At 47.8% G+C, this 24,809-nt stretch overlaps 7 protein-coding genes across 7 annotated transcripts; 3 read left to right on the forward strand and 4 right to left on the reverse strand.

Moving 5' to 3' along the window:
- Positions 1-616: 616 nt before the first annotated feature.
- Positions 617-1,201, forward strand: CDV56_102145 (uncharacterized protein; the record flags this gene model as incomplete). Its single annotated transcript, XM_026755764.1, has 3 exons — positions 617-749; positions 808-951; positions 1,014-1,201. 3 exons carry the CDS (start codon positions 617-619, stop codon positions 1,199-1,201), a joined length of 465 nt encoding a protein of 154 aa, XP_026610913.1.
- Positions 1,202-3,464: 2,263 nt separating this feature from the next.
- Positions 3,465-3,872, reverse strand: CDV56_102523 (arsenate reductase ArsC; the record flags this gene model as incomplete). Its single annotated transcript, XM_026756142.1, has 1 exon — positions 3,465-3,872. The coding sequence occupies one exon, from the start codon at positions 3,870-3,872 to the stop codon at positions 3,465-3,467; it is 408 nt and encodes a 135-aa protein (XP_026610914.1).
- Positions 3,873-5,047: 1,175 nt separating this feature from the next.
- CDV56_102714 (arsenic resistance protein) lies at positions 5,048-6,381 on the forward strand (the record flags this gene model as incomplete). The annotated part of the gene is made up of 4 exons (XM_026756333.1): positions 5,048-5,315; positions 5,372-5,514; positions 5,573-5,659; positions 5,731-6,381. The coding sequence occupies 4 exons, from the start codon at positions 5,048-5,050 to the stop codon at positions 6,379-6,381; spliced, it is 1,149 nt and encodes a 382-aa protein (XP_026610915.1).
- A 183-nt stretch (positions 6,382-6,564) lies between these two features.
- CDV56_102917 (uncharacterized protein) lies at positions 6,565-14,709 on the reverse strand (the record flags this gene model as incomplete). The annotated part of the gene is made up of 10 exons (XM_026756536.1): positions 6,565-6,605; positions 6,661-6,804; positions 6,860-7,202; positions 7,251-7,355; positions 7,419-7,558; positions 8,312-8,612; positions 8,689-9,033; positions 12,402-13,837; positions 13,898-14,565; positions 14,621-14,709. 10 exons carry the CDS (start codon positions 14,707-14,709, stop codon positions 6,565-6,567), a joined length of 3,612 nt encoding a protein of 1,203 aa, XP_026610916.1.
- A 1,372-nt stretch (positions 14,710-16,081) lies between these two features.
- On the reverse strand, positions 16,082-17,129 carry CDV56_103938 (aromatic alcohol reductase; the record flags this gene model as incomplete). The annotated part of the gene is made up of 3 exons (XM_026757557.1): positions 16,082-16,691; positions 16,781-17,031; positions 17,088-17,129. The coding sequence occupies 3 exons, from the start codon at positions 17,127-17,129 to the stop codon at positions 16,082-16,084; spliced, it is 903 nt and encodes a 300-aa protein (XP_026610917.1).
- Positions 17,130-18,995: 1,866 nt separating this feature from the next.
- CDV56_104227 (phosphatidylinositol-specific phospholipase C/glycerophosphodiester phosphodiesterase family protein) lies at positions 18,996-20,269 on the forward strand (the record flags this gene model as incomplete). Its single annotated transcript, XM_026757846.1, has 3 exons — positions 18,996-19,255; positions 19,309-19,767; positions 19,840-20,269. The coding sequence occupies 3 exons, from the start codon at positions 18,996-18,998 to the stop codon at positions 20,267-20,269; spliced, it is 1,149 nt and encodes a 382-aa protein (XP_026610918.1).
- Positions 20,270-21,067: 798 nt separating this feature from the next.
- CDV56_104441 (uncharacterized protein) lies at positions 21,068-24,408 on the reverse strand (the record flags this gene model as incomplete). The annotated part of the gene is made up of 3 exons (XM_026758060.1): positions 21,068-21,469; positions 22,486-24,279; positions 24,373-24,408. The coding sequence occupies 3 exons, from the start codon at positions 24,406-24,408 to the stop codon at positions 21,068-21,070; spliced, it is 2,232 nt and encodes a 743-aa protein (XP_026610919.1).
- Positions 24,409-24,809: the final 401 nt, after the last annotated feature.

The raw sequence follows: 24,809 nt of genomic DNA on the forward strand, positions 1-24,809 counted from the left end.
TTCGGCGAACGGCACGATTCTGAAATTGGTGTAAACTCCGCTTAAATCCCTCATGGCTTGATAACAGTTCCGGAGTGGGATGATGGACCTCTCATCAGGGCAATACTGTCAAGATCACTACTCATTCGCGTGCCAAGGCCGATGCCGTAATAGAATGGCTTGTGATCAAAGCAGTAACCCTGATTTGGAAGGCAAACCAACGTTCGGATCAGATAAGATCAACTGATGAGATAAGATAATCAGTGGGGCACTCCAATCATTGACAAGGTCACGAGGCCCGTGCTCTGTGCCCGCTACTGGCAGAGACTTGGCGAACACAAGGTATCCACGGTTAATTTATCATCCTACTCTAACTGGCGAGAATCATAACTATTCGGCGAGAATGTGAGACATGGCTGGTTCTGGCATTCGGAGACGAATTTGAAAATTTGCCGAAAGTCGGACCACCTCCAGTATCGTAATGACTCGGACGAAGACCAGAGAGTCATGGTGCACTTATAGGGGTCTACTTATGTTTATATGAGGTACATGGCAGCCTCTGCTGACCGACTGGTACTCAAGACTTACCATCAGTGACATAGTGTTATTGACTTACTAACGAGACTTCAAGTGAACAATGCGTCTTTTCGCTATTGGGACGATTCTCTCAATTGGCATCGGTGTTGAGGCATTGCATTATCCAGAATCTGTCCCTTTGCACCGACGCCAGGACCCAGGCACTCCGGAATATGACTGCCATGCTAATTGTGGTACGTGCCTCCACCCTCGGGTACCTGCTCGAATGCGCTCATCAATTGGCTTCACAAGGCGGTGTTATTGTTGCCAGCCGCAGCGATGGCTACTGCAGTTCCGACACATTCAAATCCGAGCTGAAAGATTGTCTGGGTTGTGCCTTGAAGTACAATATTTGGCAATACTACGGTGATTCGGTATCCAAGGCTGCCACCGCCTGTGGTCTTGAGGCCAACCCTGTCGAATCGACCTCCGCCGGAACGACTCCGGCTACTAGTCAGACTACAAGCGCAAACCAGGCAGCGAGTGGAGGAAGCTCAGTTATATCGCCGACTACAGCGGTGGCTACTGCGAGTTCGACCGCCTTGTCTTCGAGTCAATCTGCCCCGTCGCCGTATTCTACAGCAATGTCGAATTTGGTATCGTTTCCTTCGCTGAGGAGAAATCAGTCGAGAGTGCTAACCTATAGCCTAGACTTCGACTGGGGCACTACCATCTGCGACCCTCTTCCAAGGCGGCACGTCATCGTATTCTGTCAGCTGGTCAGTGCTGAATGTTATCGCTGGTGTTCTTGTAGCAGCCATGTTCTAGCAGTGCAACGCAAGAACATCCACAAGGAGAGGAGGATGATCGGTGCCACTTGCCTGTCATACAAGCTGGAGTAATATCATGAAAATATCATGAAAACTTCTTCCACTCTATATGTGGATTACTATACAAGGCAGTAGAATCAATGCGTCATCATAATCTTTTCAGTGGCAGATAGCCTTGTAGTGGGTTTCAGCCGACATTGACAACGCGTAATGGAGATAAAACTAGGACCACGTCCAATATCGTCAACCACGTATAACTTCATCGGCAGGGGGATAGAGAAAAGAAAAGACAGGAAAGAAGAAGGGGAAATAAAACTAGAGAAAGAAGATGGCAAAAAAGGTAATCAAGTTTCGGACGCCAATGGCGCCGCTGGGAATCGAACCCAGGTCGAGACGGAGCTGTGGAGATCCACAACGTCGCATGATAGCCACTACACTACGGCACCTTGATTTGTTTTGGACGCCAACAAATAGGCGTCTATGAAAATTTAAAAATTTCCTGGTCTTGTCGACAAAATAACCACCCACAGCCCGAATAAAAAAGCGATTTTTACAAGCAGAATTTTCACACCGTAGAAAAAAAATAGATTCATTAGAGTCGCTATATTGTTTAAGACATCTGACACCTACTCTTATGCAATCATAACATTAAGATCGAGGAATCGAAGGAGGGTTTGTGAAGTCAAAATGTCTCAAGCAAAGGAACTTGTTAGATTCGCTAGATGAAAAGAGATGATTTCTTGTGTGTTCCATGATCTTCTGTGTTGATTGTTGTCCGTCAGGGGCCATGGATCTAAGCGGACTCTCCGCTGGCCTATCTAAGTGCTGACTAATCTAACAGAACTAGTTAGTTATATATTTTCACCCAATCAAGCCCAAGCAGAGTAACATTTTAAATGATCACGACCCAGAATTTGTATAGCCTAAGTTCTCATCACTCAGTGATGACACACTGATATTCCAAGCCAGAATCCAAATAGCGAAGCCGACAACAAAGAATCGCCCGCTTTATGCTTCAAAGGAAGTCTTATCTTGACTGGACTGTCACAGTAGTAGAAATGGTAGTCATGCTTAGATAGGAAGTAGGACGGTAGCTGATGACTATACAGTTGTCTTTAATTAAAAGAAGGAATCAGTCCTTTCAATCTCCGGGAGTTCGAAGCAAAGTGACTTGACCGTCAAAGGGTATATGTCGCAGTGCCGAACCCGATAAGCTACAATGACTGTGAACTTTACCCAGAAGATCACATGTTCAAAGGCATGATGGCTAAATATATCAAGATCTATACAAGGTACTCCAATGCTCGAGTTGTATAATAAGCACGAATGACCTATTCAGGAATAGACCCAGACAGGATCACCAAGAGAAACTTCAAGTATCTGAGGGGATAACTTGGTGAAACTTTCAGGCTCCAGGCTGACCAATTGAGTAAAGCCTGTGGGATGTAGCAACGCTATGGGAAGGTAGACTCCTAGTAGCCATGGATGGACGGTAATGCGTATGACGCTCATTCACCATATTGGAATGGCAGGTGTTTTCGCTAGTGATTATGAGATACTGCATGGATTATGGATACTAGCTGTAGCAACTGCTGAAGAGGGCAGCATCTTTAGTTGTCAGGAAATTCCTAGTAATGTTATGCTTAACAATGGGCTAAGTTCAGATGCAGAGGTTTCTATCACAACTATTAATGTATAGTTTAATGAGCCTGCCCTATTCACTACACTGAAGAAGACGTGCAGACTGCTAGTTTATATTGGCTGTAAGGGTGAAGTGGATAGTGACGGAAGTGGCACATAGTCATTGGCGGAATGGTTCACTGCCAGCGTTGAGAAACAACCATGTTGGTTTAGAGGTGTTGGTACGCACGGGAGATGCACTAAACTTATTTCTTAAGCCGGCTCTCGTAGCGAACTAGACAAGGGACAGCTGTATCTGAAACAATGATGTGCTGCTAGTGGCTAAAGAAGAATTGACTACAGTGTTTTTAAGTACATTCGGTGTAGGTGCGAGACCTGAGAGTATATCCTGGAAAAGCCCTTGATCCTACTATTGGTAACAGAAATGCGGCCCTGCAGCATCTGTAGTGAGTCGTCCTGCATGGCAGCGTACATCTGTGTAATGGCGACATACGAGTTTCAGGGGGACCGTAACATTTCATCGATAAGGTTTTCGATCCGATGACGGATATCGTCACGGATAGGGCGTATAGATTCAAGGTTTTGCCCGGCGGGATCATCGAGTTCCCACTTGAGGTAGCGCTTTCCTGGGTAGAAGGGGCAAGCATCGCCGCAGCCCATGGTGATGACCACGTCGCTGGCCCGGACAGCATCGGTGGTCAGGATTTTTGGTTTTTGGTCGGTGATGTCAATGCCTTCTTCGCGCATGGCTTCAACAACGATGGGGTTGATGGAGTTGGCAGGGGCGGAGCCGGCGGAGCGAACCTCGATAGCATCGCCTGCGAGGTGGGTAAGGAATCCAGCGGCCATTTGAGAGCGGCCAGCGTTATGGATGCAAACGAACAAGACACTAGGCTTGCCGGTCATGATGTATCTTTGGTGTTTGATTGTGGTCGTTGCTAATGTCGTTCTCAATGAAGAACTCGTTAGGAGTTTTTTTGGCCGCCTAGGTCACTAGTAATACTTCAAGAAGCGAGACCGTGCCTTAAATGGTATTCGAATACTTGAATCTTGTCGTGGTAGATAAGGGAAGGAAGATTGACGAGTTGAAAGGGGACAGGCGTGGTTTTAAAGTTAGGAATCAGATGGTCGAGACCTATGGTGATATGTAAGCTAGTCAAGGACCTAGGACGCGCATAACAATGCTTTTGACAACTTCTTGCTGATGTTACTACAAGGCGATGCTTCTGGGTTGTATGTGGCAGGATTCGCAGGAATATGAAAATTAGCTGCCCAAAGTCCGTCCAATCAACGCCTGCTAGTGACACCTTGATGAACCTCCAGTGGAACCCACGCACCGTCCCGCATTCGCTTCCCAAGGTCAACTTGACATTCCGCAAGACCAGCAAATTCTTCAGCAACTCTCCTTTGAGTATGATGAAAGTTACTTGCCACTTCCGAATCGATCAATCCACTGTTATGATCTCATCTACTGTATGCACATATTCACCATGTGACTGTAGTAACCTATTAATGGCACCTCTTACTATGATCTACGCCTTCTTCCCATTGACACTGCTATAGAGTAGTGTTGGCCCTGATGTCAGTCACAATGTCTGTGTGTCACGCTTCTGCTCTGATTGGCTATGCTAGAGGTCTTCTTTCAAAACTCAAAACATACTCCGTATTCGATGCAAATTCAGGCCTTCGCTCGATGGGGCACAGTAAAGAAATCCATGGGTTTACCAGCCGATATCCTTCTGCTGAGTTCATGCCCAATCAACTTTTACTAGTGACATCGGACTGGAACTTTCCGCCGTAGTACTATCAAAAGTAAATGGAAATGATGAGCATGAGGAACAACAGCGCTCAGCTATATATCCTTGAACGCGTTCCCCGCCAGTTTGATTTTGAATCACAATAAATTCGATTTCTTGAGACTCCGAGCCCTTTACGCTTCTTAGAGACAAGGTCGCCTTGCCGATGTTTAGAAGAAATTCATATGAGCCACACGAACCACTTAGCGAATCAAGCCTCTTTCTTTATTGGTACCTCATACATCAGCTTTGATTCAAAAAAGATACACAGAACAACATATCACAATGTCCCAAACGCATCCGGAACGGATTCCTGACCCTGCCAACCCATTCCCAGGACAAGCTTCCGACGTGGAAAAACAGGGAGAACCGAGTTCTCCAGATGCGGCCCAAGGCAAGCAATCTGCGTTCAAGAATCTCGGCATACTCGACAGGTTCCTTGCTTTGTGGATTTTCCTCGCCATGGCAATTGGAATCATTCTTGGTAACTTCGTTCCCAACACCGGGCCTGCGTTGCAAAAAGGGAAATTTGTAGGGGTCTCCGTCCCAATCGGTGAGTACTGCTGGCGATAAATAGTGACATCCCACGTACTAATTGCCCCTCGCCAGCTATCGGCCTCCTTGTCATGATGTACCCCATCCTTTGCAAAGTTCGATATGAGAGTCTGCATCATGTTTTCCGGACACGTCAGATTTGGATACAGATTGCTTTCAGCATATTTGTCAATTGGATTATAGCCCCGTTCTTCATGGTAGGTGGATCCTTGATTATGTCGCTCATAGACTCTTGACTTACGTGAAACCGTCCAGTTGGCATTGGCTTGGGCGTTTTTGCCTGATGAACCAGAGCTGCGTCAGGGGTTGATTCTTGTTGGGCTGGCTCGTTGTATTGCTATGGTAGGCATCTCCAAGCGATCCAAAACAGGTCTAACTATCATTATGCTTCTTGACACTTATACTATCACTAGGTCTTAATCTGGACCGGATTAGCAGGAGGAGACGGTGAATACTGTGCCATCCTGGTTGCTGTCAATTCGATCCTCCAAATGGTGCTATTCGCTCCTTTAGGGGTCCTGTTTATTCAAGTTATAAGCGGCGATTCCGTCACATTCGAGTACTCTACTGCCGCTGAAAGTGTGGCTGTATTCCTCGGGATCCCCCTAGGCGCCGCAATCCTCACGCGCTTCACCCTCCGATGGGTTACAAGCGCAAGATGGTATGATGAAGTCTTTCTGAAATGGGCCAGCCCCTGGTCATTGATCGGGCTTTTATTCACAATCCTGGTGCTTTTTGCTTCTCAAGGACGCCAGGTGGTGCATCAGATCGTCTCCGTTATCCGGGTTGCGGCCCCTCTTATTGTTTACTTCATCGTCATATTTTTCACTACTCTCCTCATCACATACAAGCTGGGTTTTGGGTATAAATTGGCGGCGACACAGAGTTTTACTGCAGCTAGCAACAACTTTGAGCTGGCCATCGCTGTCGCCGTTGTGACATTCGGAGCGGACAGCAACCAGGCTCTTGCATCTACAGTGGGGCCGCTAATCGAGGTTCCAGTGCTGTTGGGGCTTGTCTACGCTGTGAAAGCTCTGGCGCAGCGATTCGGTTGGAAAGATTGAGGGTGATGACCATAGATATGGCTTGCGCCTAGCAAGTAGGATACTTCATAATATGCTTGAAAATTCAGGACAACCAGCAAGAGAGTGAGCAAACTAGATAGTCTGCTTGAATCGCATTAATATCAAATACACTAATGCTTATTATGAAAACAATATCAGGATTAAATCTCAGACACCTGCAGTCTAGACACTACCACCTTTGATAGCATAAATCTGAAAAGAGGCTGACAAACTGTTAATGTCCTCATCTAAACAGTACTGACTTGAAAGAGAACTTACCAACCCATTCATTGAAGTCCATCTCAGTAATCTCAGTGGCCCGCTGTTTGGAAGAACCTGCTGGGCCACACCATTTACTCTGACCTAGGTAGGAGGATTGTTTATAAAGATTGAGGTCTGCGTTGGTATCCACCATCAGAATGTCTAACGTCATGTCAGTAACGGAACAGCAGTATCTGTGTGGAGGCCAAGTACGTACCTTTGAATCCTGCGCGTCCGAGATAGTCCTCATACTCCGCAAGCTGACTGGCTCCTGCAATACATCCTACATGGAGAGCAATATCGTTGACGATGTTCGCTGGGAGCTCCTTCCTCGCCAGGATGTCACTGATAGCAACCCTTCCGCCCGGCTTCAGTAAGCGAGCAATTTCTTGGAATACAGAGGGTTTATCCTTTGATGGGATAAGATTGATGACACAGTTGCTGATGATACAGTCGACACTGGCATCCGGGAGCGGGATCGAGGTGATAGAGGCCTCAATGAACCCTGTATTGGACAGACCAGCCGCTTCGGCATTTCTTTTCGCGAGATCAATCATATCCTGGCCCAGGGATTAGTTCATAGCTCCTCAAGAGGCAGAATCGCTAACCTTCGTCATGTCAATCCCGATGGCCTTTCCTTCTGGTCCAACCTTGCGAGCTGCGAGAAGAACATCGATGCCGCCTCCACTTCCGAGGTCGACAATTGTCTCTCCCTAGTTCAATTGTCCAAGTGTTAGAAGGTGTGAGTCTATGAGCACATATCAGCTATTAGGTACCTGCTTGATATTCGCATATGCCACTGGATTGCCACAACTTAATCCTAGGTTTGCTTTGTCTGGAAGAGCCCGTAGGTCTTTCGCGCTGTACCCAAATGCCAATGCGATTTCCTCTTCCTTGTCATGGTCGTGTGGGGCACCTGTGACGGACGTGTGTTTGGCAATATTCGCCATAGGTGGACTGCACTTGCTGATAGATATTTTCAGGCATCTCAAGAGCCCTGTGTGGCAATGCTTGTTGTCTGGCAACTTCAATGTTCCTGGAGAGTGGTTAGGTGAAGCGGGAAAAAAGCCGCAGGCAACCTTTGGCTTAGATTGATCCCTAACTGAGGGAGTGAACGGGTAAGAGGGTGTGAGTTTGTATTTATGTCCTCTTGCTAAAATATACAGCTGCCAAAGTCAGGAGCCCCATACACCAGAAGTGATGGGTTTATGCGCAAGCATGCTGCGAGGCAGGGCTAACTTGCCTGGTGATTGGGCAGCCGTATAACTGGTATGTCACCACTATACCCCTCCCAAAATCATCAACCAGCAAAGGGCAATACTGATATGTCACTCGCTTCGTATCTAGCTATTCACGTTGATTCTGCAATATACTTGTCAGTCTCTTATGATTCGCTATCTTCTGTCGATGACCATTTAGGAAAGATATGCACAACAGTCAAATTTCCAAACATCAATAATTGACGAGAGTAACGCAACAACTGTCATCGTGTACTGGCAACTATGAACAGATGAGAAAAGAAACCAAAGGGACTATTGTATAATTTCGGCAAGGACAGTCAGTAAAACCCAGTTATTGACCCTACAACCTTCCAGAGGAGACCTTGCTTCCCTATAGCCGTGACGGAGCTTAGTATCCAGCTCCAGCATGCTTAGATCCTTCTTATTACAGTGATGAATGATCCGAATGGCAACAGCGCAAAGGGTTGTGTCTTGTAAAATAGGATCAAGTAATCCTATGGTGATATCACCGCCGGTTGTACTTTGGTTAGCCAGAGGCGAAAGCTCAAGCAGACGGGTTTGTGATTCTCTCTCCAGCACCGTCGGTCCATAGAGATTGGAGACTGGAAAGTTCAGGCAAGTATCAAGATTTGTAGATGGCGAGGGCGTAAAACCCACACTCGAAGGCGCCGGAAGTCCAGTATCTGCAACCCCAGGTATCGTAGCGGAAAATCCAAAGCTAGGAATAACCTGACATATGTTTGGTCAGTCATCGCTTCTGCGAACGGCACCGAACACCGCTTGTGCACGCAGTGGATAGTCATACGTTCGGCAACTGCAGGGGAAATGTGCCAGCGTGCAGTTTAAGGGTGGTCGGCACTGTATCTGCCGCAAAGCTGAGACTGGTTTGTGTCTCATCTAAGATGGCTTCTTGACTCTTTTCGGCGGTATCATGCTCCAGCACATCGTAGTTGAGACCGCTGGAGGCTAGCAGGGCCCGCAGTGCCTCGTTTTCTTTGCGAAGCTTCTCTTCTGTAGCCTGCCACCTCATGTCTGCCTGAGCAGCAGCCTCCGCATAAGTTGCGACTTTGGTTTCTAGTTCGGCCACATGGTCGCGCTGCCGTTGCCGGCATTTGCGCTGGTTGTCACGGATTCGCTTGAGGTCTTCATCCTAGTATAAGTGTGAGATGCGGTAATTGATAGAGAACGGGCTGGGAGTGTTCTTGCCTTGGTCTTTCGTTTCACACGTGGCATGCTAGACAATACGGATTTGGCTATGGATTAGGACCTACCTGGAGGTTTGGATAGAATTAGAAGATGCTTGCAAGGGTGTTTGTGTGGAATAGTGAGGTGTCTGGATTGTAAGTCTGTCTGATCAGAATGATCTCCTTGTCCCACACTGCAACGCGATGATGCTCACAAGGAATCCACTTTGTCTATCGCTGACTATCGAATAGGAGCAAAGTGGTGACATACTATTGCGCCTGGCTTATTAAGTAGATTATTGGCCAATAACTAAGTCTTTTAATTGGAGGCCTTTTCCATGTCTCCTTTCCGCGTTTGATCAATCCGGAGAAAGCACAAAAAATGAAGCGCGCCAGGCACAAAGCATTACATCTATGCGGCGTGCAATTTGGTATTCATGTGCGCACCAAGAGAATGCAAGAGGACCCGAAAAGGGAGAACATAGGACAAGGCTGGTGCAGTGACTGGGTCATTATGTTTCAGTCTCTCTATACCATTATACAAGCAGCCGGGAAATGAAGGGTCGAGTGCTCCCTTCCCCAAAGATTTGTCCATGCCAGCTTGATAACATATAGATGATTATACATTCCTTCTTATCTTAATTGCTCTCTTCTCCTTCCTTTCACTGAAACAGTCACTGAAAAGGGCCGTATGAGGACGCATCAAGATTGTATACTTGATAAACTCCTCCATCCAATCTACTAGACGCTCACGGTTACTACTGGGGATGAGTCTCTGATCCGCCAGTTGGCCTTCCGGAAATTGGGCATATGCCTTGGGAATTGAGGACTGATTCGGGATTGTAAACATTTGCATCCAGCAGCCGAGGATGCGCAAAGAGTTGACCGCATTGAATGACTGTGAACCACCATACACCTGGGCGATGGCAAGCGTCCGACCTTGTGTCGGACGCACACTCCCAGTACTTAGAGGAATCGAATCAATCTGATTCTTAAAGACCGCGGTCTAATTCCCGGATGTCATAGGTAAGTAAGACTCCCCCAAGTTTGGTATGGTGAAGGGGAAACACAAAACTAACCAGGTTGTCGTGCTGTTCAGGCGAAACCCAAACTTGCCGATCACTCCACGTACTCAGCTTGCGAAGCTCCTACACTTTGGGTTGGACATGATCGGTATCATTCTCCCCGGTAGTCCTTCAGGATCGAAGACCCGAGCATCACAGCCCAGCCTGAAGAGAATTCGGCAAGCTTCAAATGCCACAAGCCGCGAGTACGATCTTCTGCGTAGCCTCCCATATAGTACTAGAACTTTAAGCCTCTCATTTGTGATTCGCAAATCATTCCCAGCCAAATCCAGGACTCTTGTCAGCTCCAGGGTACTACCCCAGTCGTCCTGGGTGCCGTCCCGAATGAATGGGCGGTACTTTGGCGAATATCAGTGTCACCTTCAGCCTCTGGGATAGCGAGAGATCGACTCTCTATAGCCCCGGGCTGTGCAAGAGTTGTGTCACATCTGAAAACCTCATTTGTAGCTAGCTGGCCGACAACAGGATAGGCCGTTGTTGTATAAGTGTGTCGCCACAAAGCTAGCCCAGAGCAGATTTCTGGGCTGTAATTAACTGTTCATGATACTCTAAAGAGAGCGTTCATCTGAGAAGGTTCGGTCTCTTATCATTAGGTAGTTGAAAAGGAGCGACTATCGAAAGCATGACAACAAGAGTGTCACTGCTAACTTATGATTGGCCAGGGTAGGATAGCTAGTGATTGGCTCTAGGTCAGTCTGTGCCCCACTCTTGCCACCCTTGTCACCGCATTAAAGTTCTTCCGGGCGGAATACTCCACCGCTTTGGTCTCTAAGAAGGGCCCCTAGTCCATGAAGCATTCTATGAACTCAACACACCTCAGAAGACCCCTACTACATTATTTAATACCTTTAACATGGTTTTCTCTGTTTATTGCTCTCGCAAATATGGGTAATAAGAGGACCGAACGCATAAAAACCACTGCAAAGGTTAGCAAGTTTTAAACGAAAGCCACGCCATTTTACGTAAGCTTTATTGGACTAATATACTTCAGGCCGACCATACCACGTCCGCGGCACGAGTCCGCGAAAACCAACGGCGCTCTCGCGCCCGGCGTCAAGAATACATACATGATCTTGAGAAACGAGTGCGCAGATTCGAGAGCCTTGGAGTAGAGGCGACACTTGAGGTTCAAGCAGCAGGAAGGAAGGTTGCGGCGGAAAATGCCCTCCTTCGGATGTTACTGAGGCGCCATGGGGTTACGCAAGAGGAGATTTCAGAATACATAAAAACACACGCAGTGGGATACACTCCATGCGATCAGTATTCAACAGAGGCACCCAGCCTGGCAATCTCGCAGTCGCCAACAACCCGAGGCGATCACCTAGTGAGCCTCAGTATTGCACAGTCAACTCCACGGCTCCATGAAGATAAAAGTTCCTCGCACGAGATGACAGTAAAGGGAATTGATCTGTCTCCCTTGTCGGATTCAACTGCCAAAAGACGGGTGGACCTTCTCGGTAACCAAACTTCCAGCGCAGAGCAACTGACTGCTCGAGGCATTGACCTTTCTGGTGCTTCCAAAATAGAGCAGCTTAGTGACAGACGATTTACAGGCCAGTCTACGCCATGTGAGACTGCAGCTAGTATCATTACGACTATGCGAGGCTACCCAGATATTCGTGAAGTGCGGTCTGAGCTGGGTTGTCATTCGGAGTCCGACTGCATGGTGAGGAACATGGACATTTTCGAGATATTGGACAAATGATGGGCCTGATCTATAGGCCGCCAACCAGAGCAAGTATGGATTTGGACATATATTGACGCATACCGCACTCAGGTAACGCCTGCCTCGCGTTCAGAAATGGAAACAGGAGCCATCCATGCAACCTTGTTGAAACCAAAATATATTTGGAACTCTCAACTCGAGGCAACTCCCACTTACAACTCAATCATCAAGCCTGCATGCCCGAAACGGCCCTTCACACTTTAGTCCGCTGCACTTCCCGCAGATGAGCCCCATTGAGGGAAAAGTGAGAGCACTGGCCGGGGTCTAACTTAGAAGTGTACTTTCCGCCTCTTGAAAGCCTTCAAAAATCTCTTCGATGGGATTGATAGAGCTTATTTAAGCTACCCAGATAAGCGTCAGTCCTATTGCCTGGTCAGTCTCAGCATCACGAGTTAATTACATATGCCCACTATATATAGGAATTGAGTGCGAAGGGTAAATCAATGATTGATATTTTCATGAAAATGGTAAGGTATATAGTAATTGTCTATGAATATGGTTTACCAGCCTTAACCCGCTGCACTGGCCCTCGACCCTGTTCATCCTGTTGGAAGACCAGCTCCAACCGCTTCTCTGCCTCCACTTCCTGAACGCTGACTAGATTTCGGAAGGTTTCTGTCTGTGAAATGCGCACACCCGTGTTCTCCAGTACCTTGGTGGGCCTTGAATTGAACGCCAAAGCTGTAAGGCTTGATATTGTGTCCCAAGCATGCGAGCTATGCCCCGTGACGAAGGTGTATACAACATAGGTAGTTGCGTATAGACAATATAAAATAAGGATCGGAATAGAGATTCTGATCGCCGTCCCATCCATATTCCATGCAAAGCCCAAAACACGAGACTGGAATGTCAGGATCAAGCTGGGGGGTTTCACCAGGTCTCCACTTGGGGTTATCCATCGGAAGTTGCCATCGTGGAGATTTTGTGCTGACATTTTGAAGGGACCTGCTGCGTGAGACATGCCATTTGCCACTAAAGAGGAAACAATGACTTCGTGCATCATAGGCCGTGATGCAGGTGAGTACGGTGAGTACAGCGGGTAGCTACCGTTGGCCGGGCACACGTTCTCAGTCAATAAGAGAGACCGAAGGAGACTGTCCGCCACCGTTCGATTCTGATAACCAATTTGGGTGGTGATGCTGTTCGCCCAATTTTTAGATATGGAGACTGCATGCGGCGGCCATGCTGGGAGAGCGTTGAGAAAATCCCCCGAGAGAAGGCTTTCCACTCGGTAGCCGAACGTCGTAGTTGACCCGTTGGTTGCAACCACCATCCGAGAAGTTATATTGGCCCACAGCCCGCTTACTGCACATGCGGACATACTGATATATTTTTGACCATTGTCGCAGAGATCCGGCTGTACGACAATGGCTCCTAGCGTTCGCTCCGTCGAAAAAGGAACATCATCCACCCAGATGACCTGCCCCTGCCCTTGATTCTGAATTTGGTCCCAGAGCTGTCGTCGGGTGATATTAGTGTAAGGTGTGGTTTCAACTCCCGAGGCATTGGTAGCAAGATAAGTTACAGGGAATTGAATGGGGCGGCTGTCATTTTTGTCCATAATCGCATTCAGCATGCAAATGGTGCTCACAAACGGATGTGCGATTCGGATGCTTGCCTCACCAGTTGTAGCTCGGTTGTTCACTACTGCAAGGGAGCCAATTACAGCTCTGTATAGGCCTGCTGCAATTGGGGCCTGCTGCACCGTAGCCACTGTGCCGTTGGGGGCAAATTGCACGTATAAGGTTCGTGTGAATGTGTCGGAGAGGGATAAAGTACGCGGAATCACAGTCAACAGGTCGACTGAGTATAGGGGTGGCATCTCCTCGACAAATGTTCCGTATCCATTCCCCAAATCCTTATGCACTACCTGCGTCCCGACCAACGTGGGCTGGTCTTGTCCCACGCTTGGAAGACCTCTGAGATATTCCCAACCAATGGCAGGAGATTGTTCGTTTTCTGAGTTGAAGACATATTTAGCCGTGCGCTTTCAACCCTTGCCAAAATCATGTATCTTACGGTTGAAAATTCCATCTTCTAAACGCGAGCCAGACTGGATAAATGCCGTTGGAAAGACATCACTGTAGGTGTGATCCAACGCTAATTGGTAGTCTGGTAGGGTGAAATTGACGGATCTGGGCAATATTGCAATAGCGCTGGCAGGCCCGACAGCAGAAGCAAGTAAGATGCTCGCAGGAACAAAAACCACAAACCCCATCTTTAGAAGCAGTGGGAACCCAGGAGTCGTCAAACTGGCGCGGAATTCAGGTGACCATAAATAGCCCACTTGTGTGGTGTGATATGCAGAGAAAATAGCTCCAAACGGCACCGCAGAGGTGGGTTGAGTGAGCAGGTATTGTTGGTAGGCGCCCAGCGCCGTCGCGATCGAGATTTGCATCAGGATCTCGTGGAATTTGGCGATGAATTGAAGTAAGTTGGACCATTGGCTATCGGTCCCAAGGAACCGTGTTTGGACGTTCAGGATGATGAGCGTTATTGCGGCTGCGAGTGGAATCATATGGAATTGAAGGAAATACCGAACAGCGGTCGATCGGTCCCGCCGTACCAGGATTTTTCGACGCTCTGCCTTTGATCGGTCCTGTCCCTCTTCCTTGATGCGTATACTGCCGTTGGAGTCAAGGCTGACTCGGTGAGGGGCTACTGGTCCATCCGACGGTGTTGGTTCTCTACAGCCTTTAGGACCGTCTCTCAAGCAAATAAAATAATTAGTCAGGGACATACTGATAGATTTCATTGGTATCCCTTGGATTCCTTGCGGAGGGCAAGTCCTGTAAAGGAATCAGGATATCATAGTGCCCCCCGTTGCCCATATTGTCTCAAGCTGGGTAGAATTTAAGGACCAAACTCACCGAGGCAGCCCCCAGCTTTTAAACATGTCCGAGGCCCCTGGTCACTGCTAAGCCACAAAGTTAAACCATGTTAGCATGTTTTATGTGGATCCTGTTAGATTACATACTATACCTCATTGAGGCTTCGATTAGAGGTGATATTTATATCTGACCAATTGGGATTGCCCAGATGAGGATTGAAAATTTCCAATAGGGGACATCGACTGGGTACGGATAGACCCGACAACCATCCTAAGTAGTTGGATTTGCTGGAGTCCCATAGAAGATTGGCACTTGGCACGTTGGCACCGATTTAATCCAAGTGGCTCTAGAAATATCACGGGGTCAGTTTGGATTCTCGATACAATATTGAATATACAAGTCTTAATCTTCGATAACAGGGCCAATTATGATGCGTTGAGATATGTTCATTCTCACTTTGCACAACATTTTGAACCTCCTCCCTAGTTGGCAGTCAATATGGGTCAACATCTCTGACAAGCCTTCCTTGTACGCTAAGCAACCGAGAACAAATCTCATAAGTTTGGTGAATTGATCCGTTCAGCCTCTGGTGGACAGCCCAGCAATGAGTTGATACCCAGCAGAGATCGGTGGAGTTGAGTACGAAGGATAGGCAAAACAACACAGAGAAGCAGCTGATCTGCATTTTGGCTACTCCGTATAATGGCCGCCATTGGTAGCGTCCTGTCAACCAGATTACCGCCCCCGGCAAGGATTTACAGTACGGATATCCTTTGGAATTCTGATTTGACCAATCAGATCGCGAGAAATGCTATCAGGTTCAACCCGCCGATATGCCTCTGATTTGCTACGTTTTATATGCTTTCTTCGATATGTTCCCTCTATACGAGTCTGCTTTCCAACCGATATCTCACATCCTGTCTATAGATGCTAGTATCTAGTGGTAGATAGGAAGAATCAGACCTTCATCCCTGTTCACTCCGTTGTATACGTTTCACCATATATATTAGCTTGGATTGGCTGACACGTCCCATTCCAACTTCCTGGATGGCGCGATTCAGCACATTTGCGGACGCGCCCAGGTCTTCACCTCGGTTCAGGGGTGTTGTTTGGGGTAGAATCATCACGGCAGATTAGGGCTTTTACATAGAGCTCCTTATGGGCTATGAAAAATCAGCTTTAAAGATAGTATATGTGAAATTGGCTTTGTGAAACTAATCTCGTGAAAGATATTAACGACTGAAAGGGCAGGTATTTCAACTATTAGAATAGATGCAATGAATCTACATTCAATTCATTTGCTATACCAATGCTTAAGAGCCTTATTCTACCAATGAACAGCCCCACCATCAAACTTCACGCCACAGTACTCTTACCGAGGGGCAAGGCTAGATATGAGCTCCTTTACCTCCTCAGGCGTTCTTTCTTTTACCCCCACAAGTCCATTATCGTCCCGTTTCCAGGGATGAGCGAGGGCAGGGGTGGCTATGCAATACTGTATCTGGACCCCAAAAGTCATGGGCGTAATGTTTCCTGACCGCAAATCCTCCATGGATTGGTCGAATAGAGGCTTCATATCCTGGTATGTTGTTCTCCAGCCACCATCCCCGAGAACCTCCTTAGCCATATTCAGAAGTTGCATCTGTGACATATAAACACTGTGCACGTAAACCGGCCGATTGCGGGTCTCGTTTGGCTTGAGCAGGGCTCCGGCTGTGGCTTTTCCGACATCCTCTAAGGTAGTCCACGGAACGATGTTCGCTCCGTCATCAAAGATCGTGGCGATTTTGTCTTTCAAAATAATACCAGCGAAGCCAGATGCAAGACACCAGTCAAGAAAGGGCCCGCAAGCTATCACTGTATAAGTCATACCCGACTCAGTGGACTTTTTAACAGCGTCGTAAAAGGCCTTTTTCCTCCCGAAAACGGGCATTTCATGAACTCCTGGTAGGTCTGGATCGAGGCCAAAATCACTGGTAATACTTCAAGGGGGTATCAGTATAAACGGATGCAATATCATACGAATCCTCAATAGCAAACAGGAACACCCGAAAGAGCGGGATGGACATACAAGCGATAAACCCCATTAGCGGCGGCCGCAGCTATGAGGCGCAGGGACGTCTCGATGTCGTCCGAATTTGTGGTATCAATAACCGCATCCTGGCCCTTGACTGCAGCTGAAATGGATTCCATTGAGCTGAAGTCGATGACTTTCTCCGTAACAGCGGTCTGCGGGGCTTTAGCGCTCCGGTTCAGCACTGTGACATTGAATCCAAGATCAACCAACGCCGTGAGGACACGAGATCCCACATTACCGGTTGCCTATTATATTGTTAGTTGAAAATATTAATGAAGTCTCATTAGCCTGTCGAACTTACCCCGGCAAGCGCCACGTTCTTGATTGTGATTGACGAGGCCATGGTCTTATGAGTAAACTGTGATGCATATCGCGCCAAATTGATTTGGAGGGTCTCTCAATTTATAAATTTTGCATTGGTAGTGGAAAGAGAAGAACAAAGACAAAAGAGTATTGAAGTTCGGCTTTAGGGGTGTACCAATGGCGAAAGGAAATAAAATAAGGCTTACTCGGATATCGACTCGGATATCGACAACACTATGTCCGAATGATGTACCTACGGAAGGCGGTTAGATATTTCTCCAATCATACCATCTCTTCTGCATCAGCACTACCTACTCTAGGCAGCAACCAATTATGTAGATCAGGTGTGAATGGTATCCTGTCATACAAATTCGTCTTTAGCCTACAGTAATCATATACAATGCATAATGCATATCTCTTTTCAGCAAGGCGTCAGGGTAATTAAAGCCTACCTACGTACCTGGCTACAATTAGTAATATTGTATTATCGGTGAGAGGTCATTCATCATTCAATAGCCAATCATATCCACTCACTGCCTGACTGCCTGACATCATTGCGGTGGTTCTATTTGTGAGAATCACGTGTCACATTGTACCCTTCAATTTATATATCTCACACCAACACTAGATGTCTCATGGTTTCCCTGCTCCATGAGTTCCTCCGCACACCTAACAAATTCCTCTCTCCTCAATCATAGAATCGTCAAAAGTTGCAATCCCTTCTTCAAACTTATCCTAGAATGAAGGTCATTGTCCTAGTTATGATAGCGTAATTGCAGGCTCATGAAGCTACATAAGCTGTGGCGCCAAGTCGCACTCATATATTGATCGACTTGATGTGATTTCTGATCCCAGTGACATTATATCTAACGGCTATGCGAAAAATGAGTAGCCACAAGTAGATCAGTCTCACATACCACACGCATTAAAGCTCTCCCTAGGCTGACCTTGCGGAAGTTTGGTTGAATTAGGAGGTAGGGACGTAGGGCAAGATCGTCCTTATGAGTACCTTTACTGGAATGAGCCTCAGTTGATGATCTCCTTCATCGGATTCCCCTCAGACTATGCTTTGTTACTGCGGCGACTGCTTCGCGGACCTTTTCTTGGAAGGTTAATGGCAGTAGCCCACCTTAAATCCTGGAAGCACTTCCTCGAGGTGCTGTCATTGCAGATATTAGAGCTAGTGTCTGTAAAGACAAGGACTTGGTAGTCGTCCGTAGCTGTCCGCGACGTGAGTGAACCTTCTGACTGTCAACGTTGTTGGTTTCATCAACTGCAGAATCCGCCGCCACCAACATCTTCAATATCAACCCTGATATTTCGGATCCTTGGCATGGTCTTGAAGGCTGAGTCGCAACCATGCAATCCTTCAACTTTCAACTTTCAAAAGCCAACATGTTCGTTGATTGTTATCAGGATAAAGGATGGCTATTGGGTAATTGTTATATGAAGACCATGTTGATGAAGCATTATATAGGTGCCTAAAACCCATGATCCCTAAGGCTGACACAAAATAGTTTCCCCTCACCCGGTACTAACTTGGAAGGTGGATAGATTGCAGGTCCACCAAGCTCCTAAGCTGATTGGTCAGGACATCAATACAGAAGATAAAATATGTAGATTTCTGCCCTAAATAAGCTACCTACCATTATAAGGGTGACCAATCAACTTAGGAGCATCCGAGCATGATTGGTAGCTTGGAGGACCTGCAATCCCATCCATACTACTTAGCACTAGGTGAGGGGATATTATTTTGTATCCGCCTTGGGGATCATGGGTGATTTAGGCACCTATATAAATACTGCATTGACATGGTCTTTATATAATATTTACCTCCCTTGACAAAGCAGAATGAGTGTTAAGAGTCGTTCGCTACATCCAATTCTCCTATTGGGAATATCAAATCATGGCTGTCCTATTCTCCGGCCTCTCCTCTCGGCGCTCGGATTCGAGTAGTGACACAACACCGACTGAACGACGGCTTTCAGATCTTTCCAACAAATCTCTACATACATACCATGAACCCAACCAGAAGGCTCCTCGCCGCTGGGTTACGAGCTTCAAATCCAGTCTCAATCCGACAATCGTGGGCAAGAAGAAAGCCAGGAGAAACCGTGTTCTTGTTGTCGTCCTGATTCTCCTTGCACTGGGTGGTATTGCTGTACTGTCAGTAATACCCTTATAACCTAAGTAAAACCCGTCCTACTGACACTTCCCAGGGTCTGGTTCTCACTTGTCCTCACATTAATTGATCGACTCACACCTACTGTCCCATCGAACGGACTACAGAGAATTGTCAAGACATGGAAAGGCCCGGCGGACTCAGTCGCCGCACTATCTCCCTGGCCTGAAGACTTCAGTCTGGGCATAACACCGGTCCAATGCCACTCTCACAATGACTATTGGCGCTCAGTGCCTCTATACGAGGCCATTGCAGCAGGCTGCACAGGCGTCGAAGCAGACATCTGGCTAGAGGGCAGCGATCTGCTCGTTGGTCACGCGAAGCGCTCTCTGTCCTCTGATCGTACATTGAAGAGCCTCTATATCGACCCGTTGATAACAATCCTCTCTAACCTAAACACCAATTCATCCGCCAACAGCTCGGTAGGCGTATTCGACTTCGACCCCACAACAAGCCTTACTCTCCTGATCGACATCAAAACCGACGGAGATGCCACGTGGCCGGTCCTCCTCAATTAATTGGCCCCTCTACGGGTTGGGGGATGGCTATCGCACTGGAACGGAACAAGCAAAACTCTTGTTCGTGGTCCTGTCACCGTCGTTGGAACCGGAAACACCGTGTTTGATTTGGTGGTCGCAGAGGAAGATCGCTATGTCTTCTTCGACGCCCCATTAAACGACCTTGCTCAGAACTCCACCTACACATTGGAAAACAGCTACTACGCCAGCGTCTCGCTGAAAAAGGCCGTCGGTGTTGTGTGGCCCTGGGGCCCAACAGACAACCAGAAACAGGCCATGCAGAAGATAATCAGCGCTGCCTCGGAGAGAGGTTTACTCTCTCGGTTCTGGAATATCCCCTCCTGGCCTGTCAGCCTGCGCATGAGGCTATGGCGGTTTCTGGTTGATAGCGGGGTCGGCATGTTGAATGTAGATGATGTCGTTGAGGCGACGAGGTGGAACTGGGACTGGTGTATTGTGGCAGGGTTGGTGTTGTGTTGATCTTTGGGGGCGTTTTACATGTACAGATGCGATAACCTGTCAATTATATGGCAAGATGTTGGTTATCACCTCATGTTGGTTACTCTAGCCAAGACACTCTAAGCCCCATTTGCTTATGAGTTATGACCTAGGTATAGATGAAGATAGTCATGATCATAATCAGTTGGATTAGACAAAATGTTCTCAACTCCTTGGCCAATATCAATAGGAAGTCAAAGAGGATATAACATCAACAACCATATTTGTTCATGATAGATCTGAATGAAGGGTTCTGCAGAAGTTGTGTTGCGGTCAGACATTTCTCTGGGAAGTAAGTAAATACTCTATTCATAATGGAGTGCACACGTTCTCGCTCAATTGGATCAGCCTCGGGACGAAAGTACGCAATTGTTGATGCAAGATTATGATTTTGATCGGGCGTTTTACACTGATCATACCAGGAATCATGAGTGTAAAGGCCCCTCCAATGTCCAGGTAGTGGACCCAAACATCTGACAATACCAGATATTATTCCACCTTTAAGCCAGGTAGGGAAAGGCGTATACCCAAGGTAAAGCTCTGCGAAGATGACCATGTAACTCCACATGTCGCAGCTAAAACTCGGATCTTTCCTATGAAGTCGGTCCGGGGAGCAGAATTGCATGGGCGGATAGCCGCGTGGAGTCATGCTGTCGCCAAGTTTCATCGCCAAACCAAAGTCACTGAGATAGAATTCCTCTGTGGGTACATTGTCAAGGACCCGAACGGGATGAACGAGCTCTCCCTGCTTCCAGAGCTCGACAAAGGGTATGATTCGCTTTAGTGGCCGGCCGAGCGCCTCGTATTTGGGACTTCTATTGAGATCGTGGAGAGAGGCATCTTGTACATTTTGGACGATTTGTCCTGCACGCGGATTTCGGTTTCTCCCCATTCTCCCGAAGACATCACTTTGAGGGCTACATCCTTCTTGTCCCGAATGTCGTGGGCCATCCAGACAGTGGACAAGCATCCAGACCCGATTTTATGCTCTACCAGGTATCTCTCATTGAGCACTTCTCCGACACAAATGGGATAGGAGACATGTGAAGTTTTCTTTATATCGTACTTATGCCAGGGCTCGACAGCCTCTTCGAGATCAAGTTCCTCGTCTTCATTGCTCACAAAGTGGCCGAAGTCTGCTGTGTCATCGCCCTTGGGGTATTGGGGTGCTGTTGCCGTTATCTGCCACTTGGGAGTGGTCCAATGTTAGACATTCCTGGCGAGTGTGTATTGATGCCAGAGGGTGTGATGGTGGGTTGTTCAGGGAGAAGGCGGGCGTGTTATCTCGGGTTTCAGGGCCACAATAAAGGCCACACGAACGCTTACAGGTAGTTGTGGGAGATATAGTACAACGAGAAGAGGTTGACGCGAGGGAAGTTGGGTCCCAAGTTACAGATGTACTCCGTACTGTACTACTATTGATATTTTGTGGTAGAAAAAGTGGTTGCCATGTCAATTTTGTCAGGTGTCCTTGAGTCCTTGACGCAGGAAGAAGACGACGCCGGCAGCCGAACCATGCGGTCTATCTCAATGAACGAATGGTCTATGACTTGGTTGAAAAGATTTCAATGAAGCAGAAGATTAAGCTATAGTATATAGTACGCGTTCTACATGTTAAGCAAAATAACCCTAAGATCATGGTTGATGATAATGTCATCTGTGATTTACAGCTCTTGCCAACCAGTCAACCTTCTCTCTATTTAGCGAGATTTCGGCATCACCACCTCTCTCCCTCTCCTTCGGAATGGAAGTGTACCTATGGCTGTAATAGCCCACCAGAGTATAAAGCTCTGTTCCTAAAGGAGGAGGAAGCCGAGGAGCTGCGAAACAATCTCCACCGCAGCAACATCTTCGTAACACCGTACACGCTCTGAACCATACCACGTTATTGCAACCGTCGATTAGGAACTGTGAGGTTCGCTTCCTGCGTACCGGCATGCCAGAAAAGCGCCCGCTGACAGGTGATGATTGGTCTAAAATTTGTCCGCCAATGGATTTGTGTCAGTTAACACTTGACCAGCACTTAGAACCCGTGGGATTACTGCACAATCGCCATTGGATGCTAAGTTAGAGGCGGCGCCACATCACTCGGGGTTTTATATAGTCATGCAAAACATAGGATTGCTTTGTTGTGAGTTTATGTCTCTGGTGACTCATGCATGTAGCATAACTTTCATACGTTAGCGAGCGGCCCTCACCGTCTCCGCCACAGACCTTTTCAACCCAAGCCGAAATCGATCCACCCGTGACATCCGGTCCAAGACGAGCGTGTCCACCTGCAGGACACTTTCACGGTAGAGGGTCTGGGATTTCCAGTCATAAGAACATAGCAGAGCTCGCTGCATGCCACCCTCACTGCCGCAGAGCAGCATTGCCACCGGTGGGCGGACGGCCCGGAATAGGGTGACGGTCAAGGTATTGGTGTCGATCAAGGTGAAGAGCTTGAGCTCTCCATACTGGGAATTCTGGGCAGCGTACACAAACTGTGCGGTGGATTGTCTGCGCGTTGGATCTTGTCCCGCGCACTCGCCGTTCTGGGCTTCATGCAGCGAGAGGTCGCTAGAATATGGACTCCACTTCAATCGGCCAAGATTGATACCGAAGATGAGTGTCTCAATCTCACCAATGTCCATGTAGCCCTCGAATCCGAACAGCCATGGCTGCGCCGCCCATGTCTTGCCAACATATAGATAGTAGATGAGATACGGAGAAGCCAACATGACTAAGATATAGAGGCCTGTAAATATCCACCCAATCATTGTGAGCAAAGTGATTCCTTTGGACAGACTGCTTGCTAGCAAAGAGACAACGCCTGTAAAGAGCCAAAGAGGAGTACTGCGAAGGACAGCTCTGGCCACCCAACGTCTCACTGTGTTGCGCATCAAAAGGTTTACCGGCTCGAAGGATTTCCAGCGTATCGGGGCACCAAAGGCACCACTTAGGATCACAGTATCTTCGCCCCCGAGACCGACGACTTGGCAAAGAGGCTCAATGTCCCAGAGATTACTGTCCCAGAAGTCGTCTATTTCATGCCAGGGTCGGTCGTTCTTTCGAGGGAGCATGCATATCAGCCGCTCAATCAGCTGATCGCTGTCGTTGGCCAAAGAGAGTCGACAAAAGGCTTCAAAAGCCGAGTCATTCTGGTTAACATTTGGGCGGCGTCGTAACAGCCCCATGAGAGCGTATGAAAGGTCTCCTGGATAGTACGCCGTGGTGTCACGATTCGGAAAGCATTGCAAGGCAACGGAGACCAGCTCCAGAGGACTGAGTATAATCGATGCTTCATAATGATCGATAAGCTGTCTTGAGACAGGAGCGTCTCCCCAGGCTTCGATCGCAAAGTTCCGCTTGGACAGAGTCCGGAAGGAATCCGGGGCACAACCACGCGTGTATATTGAAATAGGGTGCCTCGATGAGCTCAGGAGAACCTCTGGGAAGGTCCACATCCTACTTCCCAGATGACGGAGCATTTCACTTGCGTCTGGGCTAAAACCAGGAGGAGGGCCGATAATCACCACTAGGGCATGGGCACCCCGGACGACGTCGCTGATCCGGTAGACATCTTCAAATTGTTCCTCATCCTCGGGCATGCAGCTGCACGCGAGCCAATAAGCAGCGACTCCAGCTGTCCTTGTTGCAGCCTCGGCAATGCGATGAAGCTCATCCATGTCTTCATTCAACTCGTGACTGAACTGTTCGGTGGTATAGCATATGAACAAGTACTCGATGCTTCCATGCACTGCCTCCCATTCGCTGACGTTTACAATCACAATTCCTCCCTCGTCTCGAAGCAAGCACAGCTGTCTAGGACGCAGAGGTCGTTTTGATATACCGTTTGCATTTTGACGATGGGCCGACAGGATGCTAGCCCTCGATGGCTGGATCTCATGGAGATTGGCCGGGGCCTTTGAATAACCCCAGTAGTGATACTTGAACTGCTCGTAACGGCCATTGTTTCTCCTCTCACCGCCGAGATCGGCGGGAATAAATAACTATATAATGTCAGACATGCCATGCACATGGGGCTCGGAACCCATCTTACCAGAGCAGCAATGAACAAACAGGATGGAATCCACCCGAAGCACACGTCGAGCCACGAAGTGGCGACTATGGAAGTTCATTACTGACCATCTAGACCATATTTGGAAGTCAATTCTTCGATTTCGACCCTTCTGTAATCCGCATATCGCAGAGTTTCTGGATCTTCTGGTTAGTGTCAGTTCCGCTGACTTTACTGGTTATTTTCTTTTGGCGTATTTCCATCAAGCGAGTGCCGTCCCTGGATGTTCGCGACGCATTTCGTATGCGGGGGTGGTGACGGGAATATGTATATTTCAGCAGACTGCTCTCAGAAATCGAACAACCAGCATTGGGATGACAGGAACGGCCTGAGTCAAGTGAGGAAGAATAACAAGGAAAAAATTAGAGACCATAACACCAAGCCCATGATACCACTCTTCTCACTCCTCTCCTTTCATAAATTCATCCAGAATACCCATCCGCTATAAATTCGAGCTTTCGC

This window comes from Aspergillus thermomutatus (genome assembly GCF_002237265.1).
Source record: "Aspergillus thermomutatus strain HMR AF 39 chromosome Unknown NODE_267, whole genome shotgun sequence".
NCBI classification, from domain to species: domain Eukaryota; kingdom Fungi; phylum Ascomycota; class Eurotiomycetes; order Eurotiales; family Aspergillaceae; genus Aspergillus; species Aspergillus thermomutatus.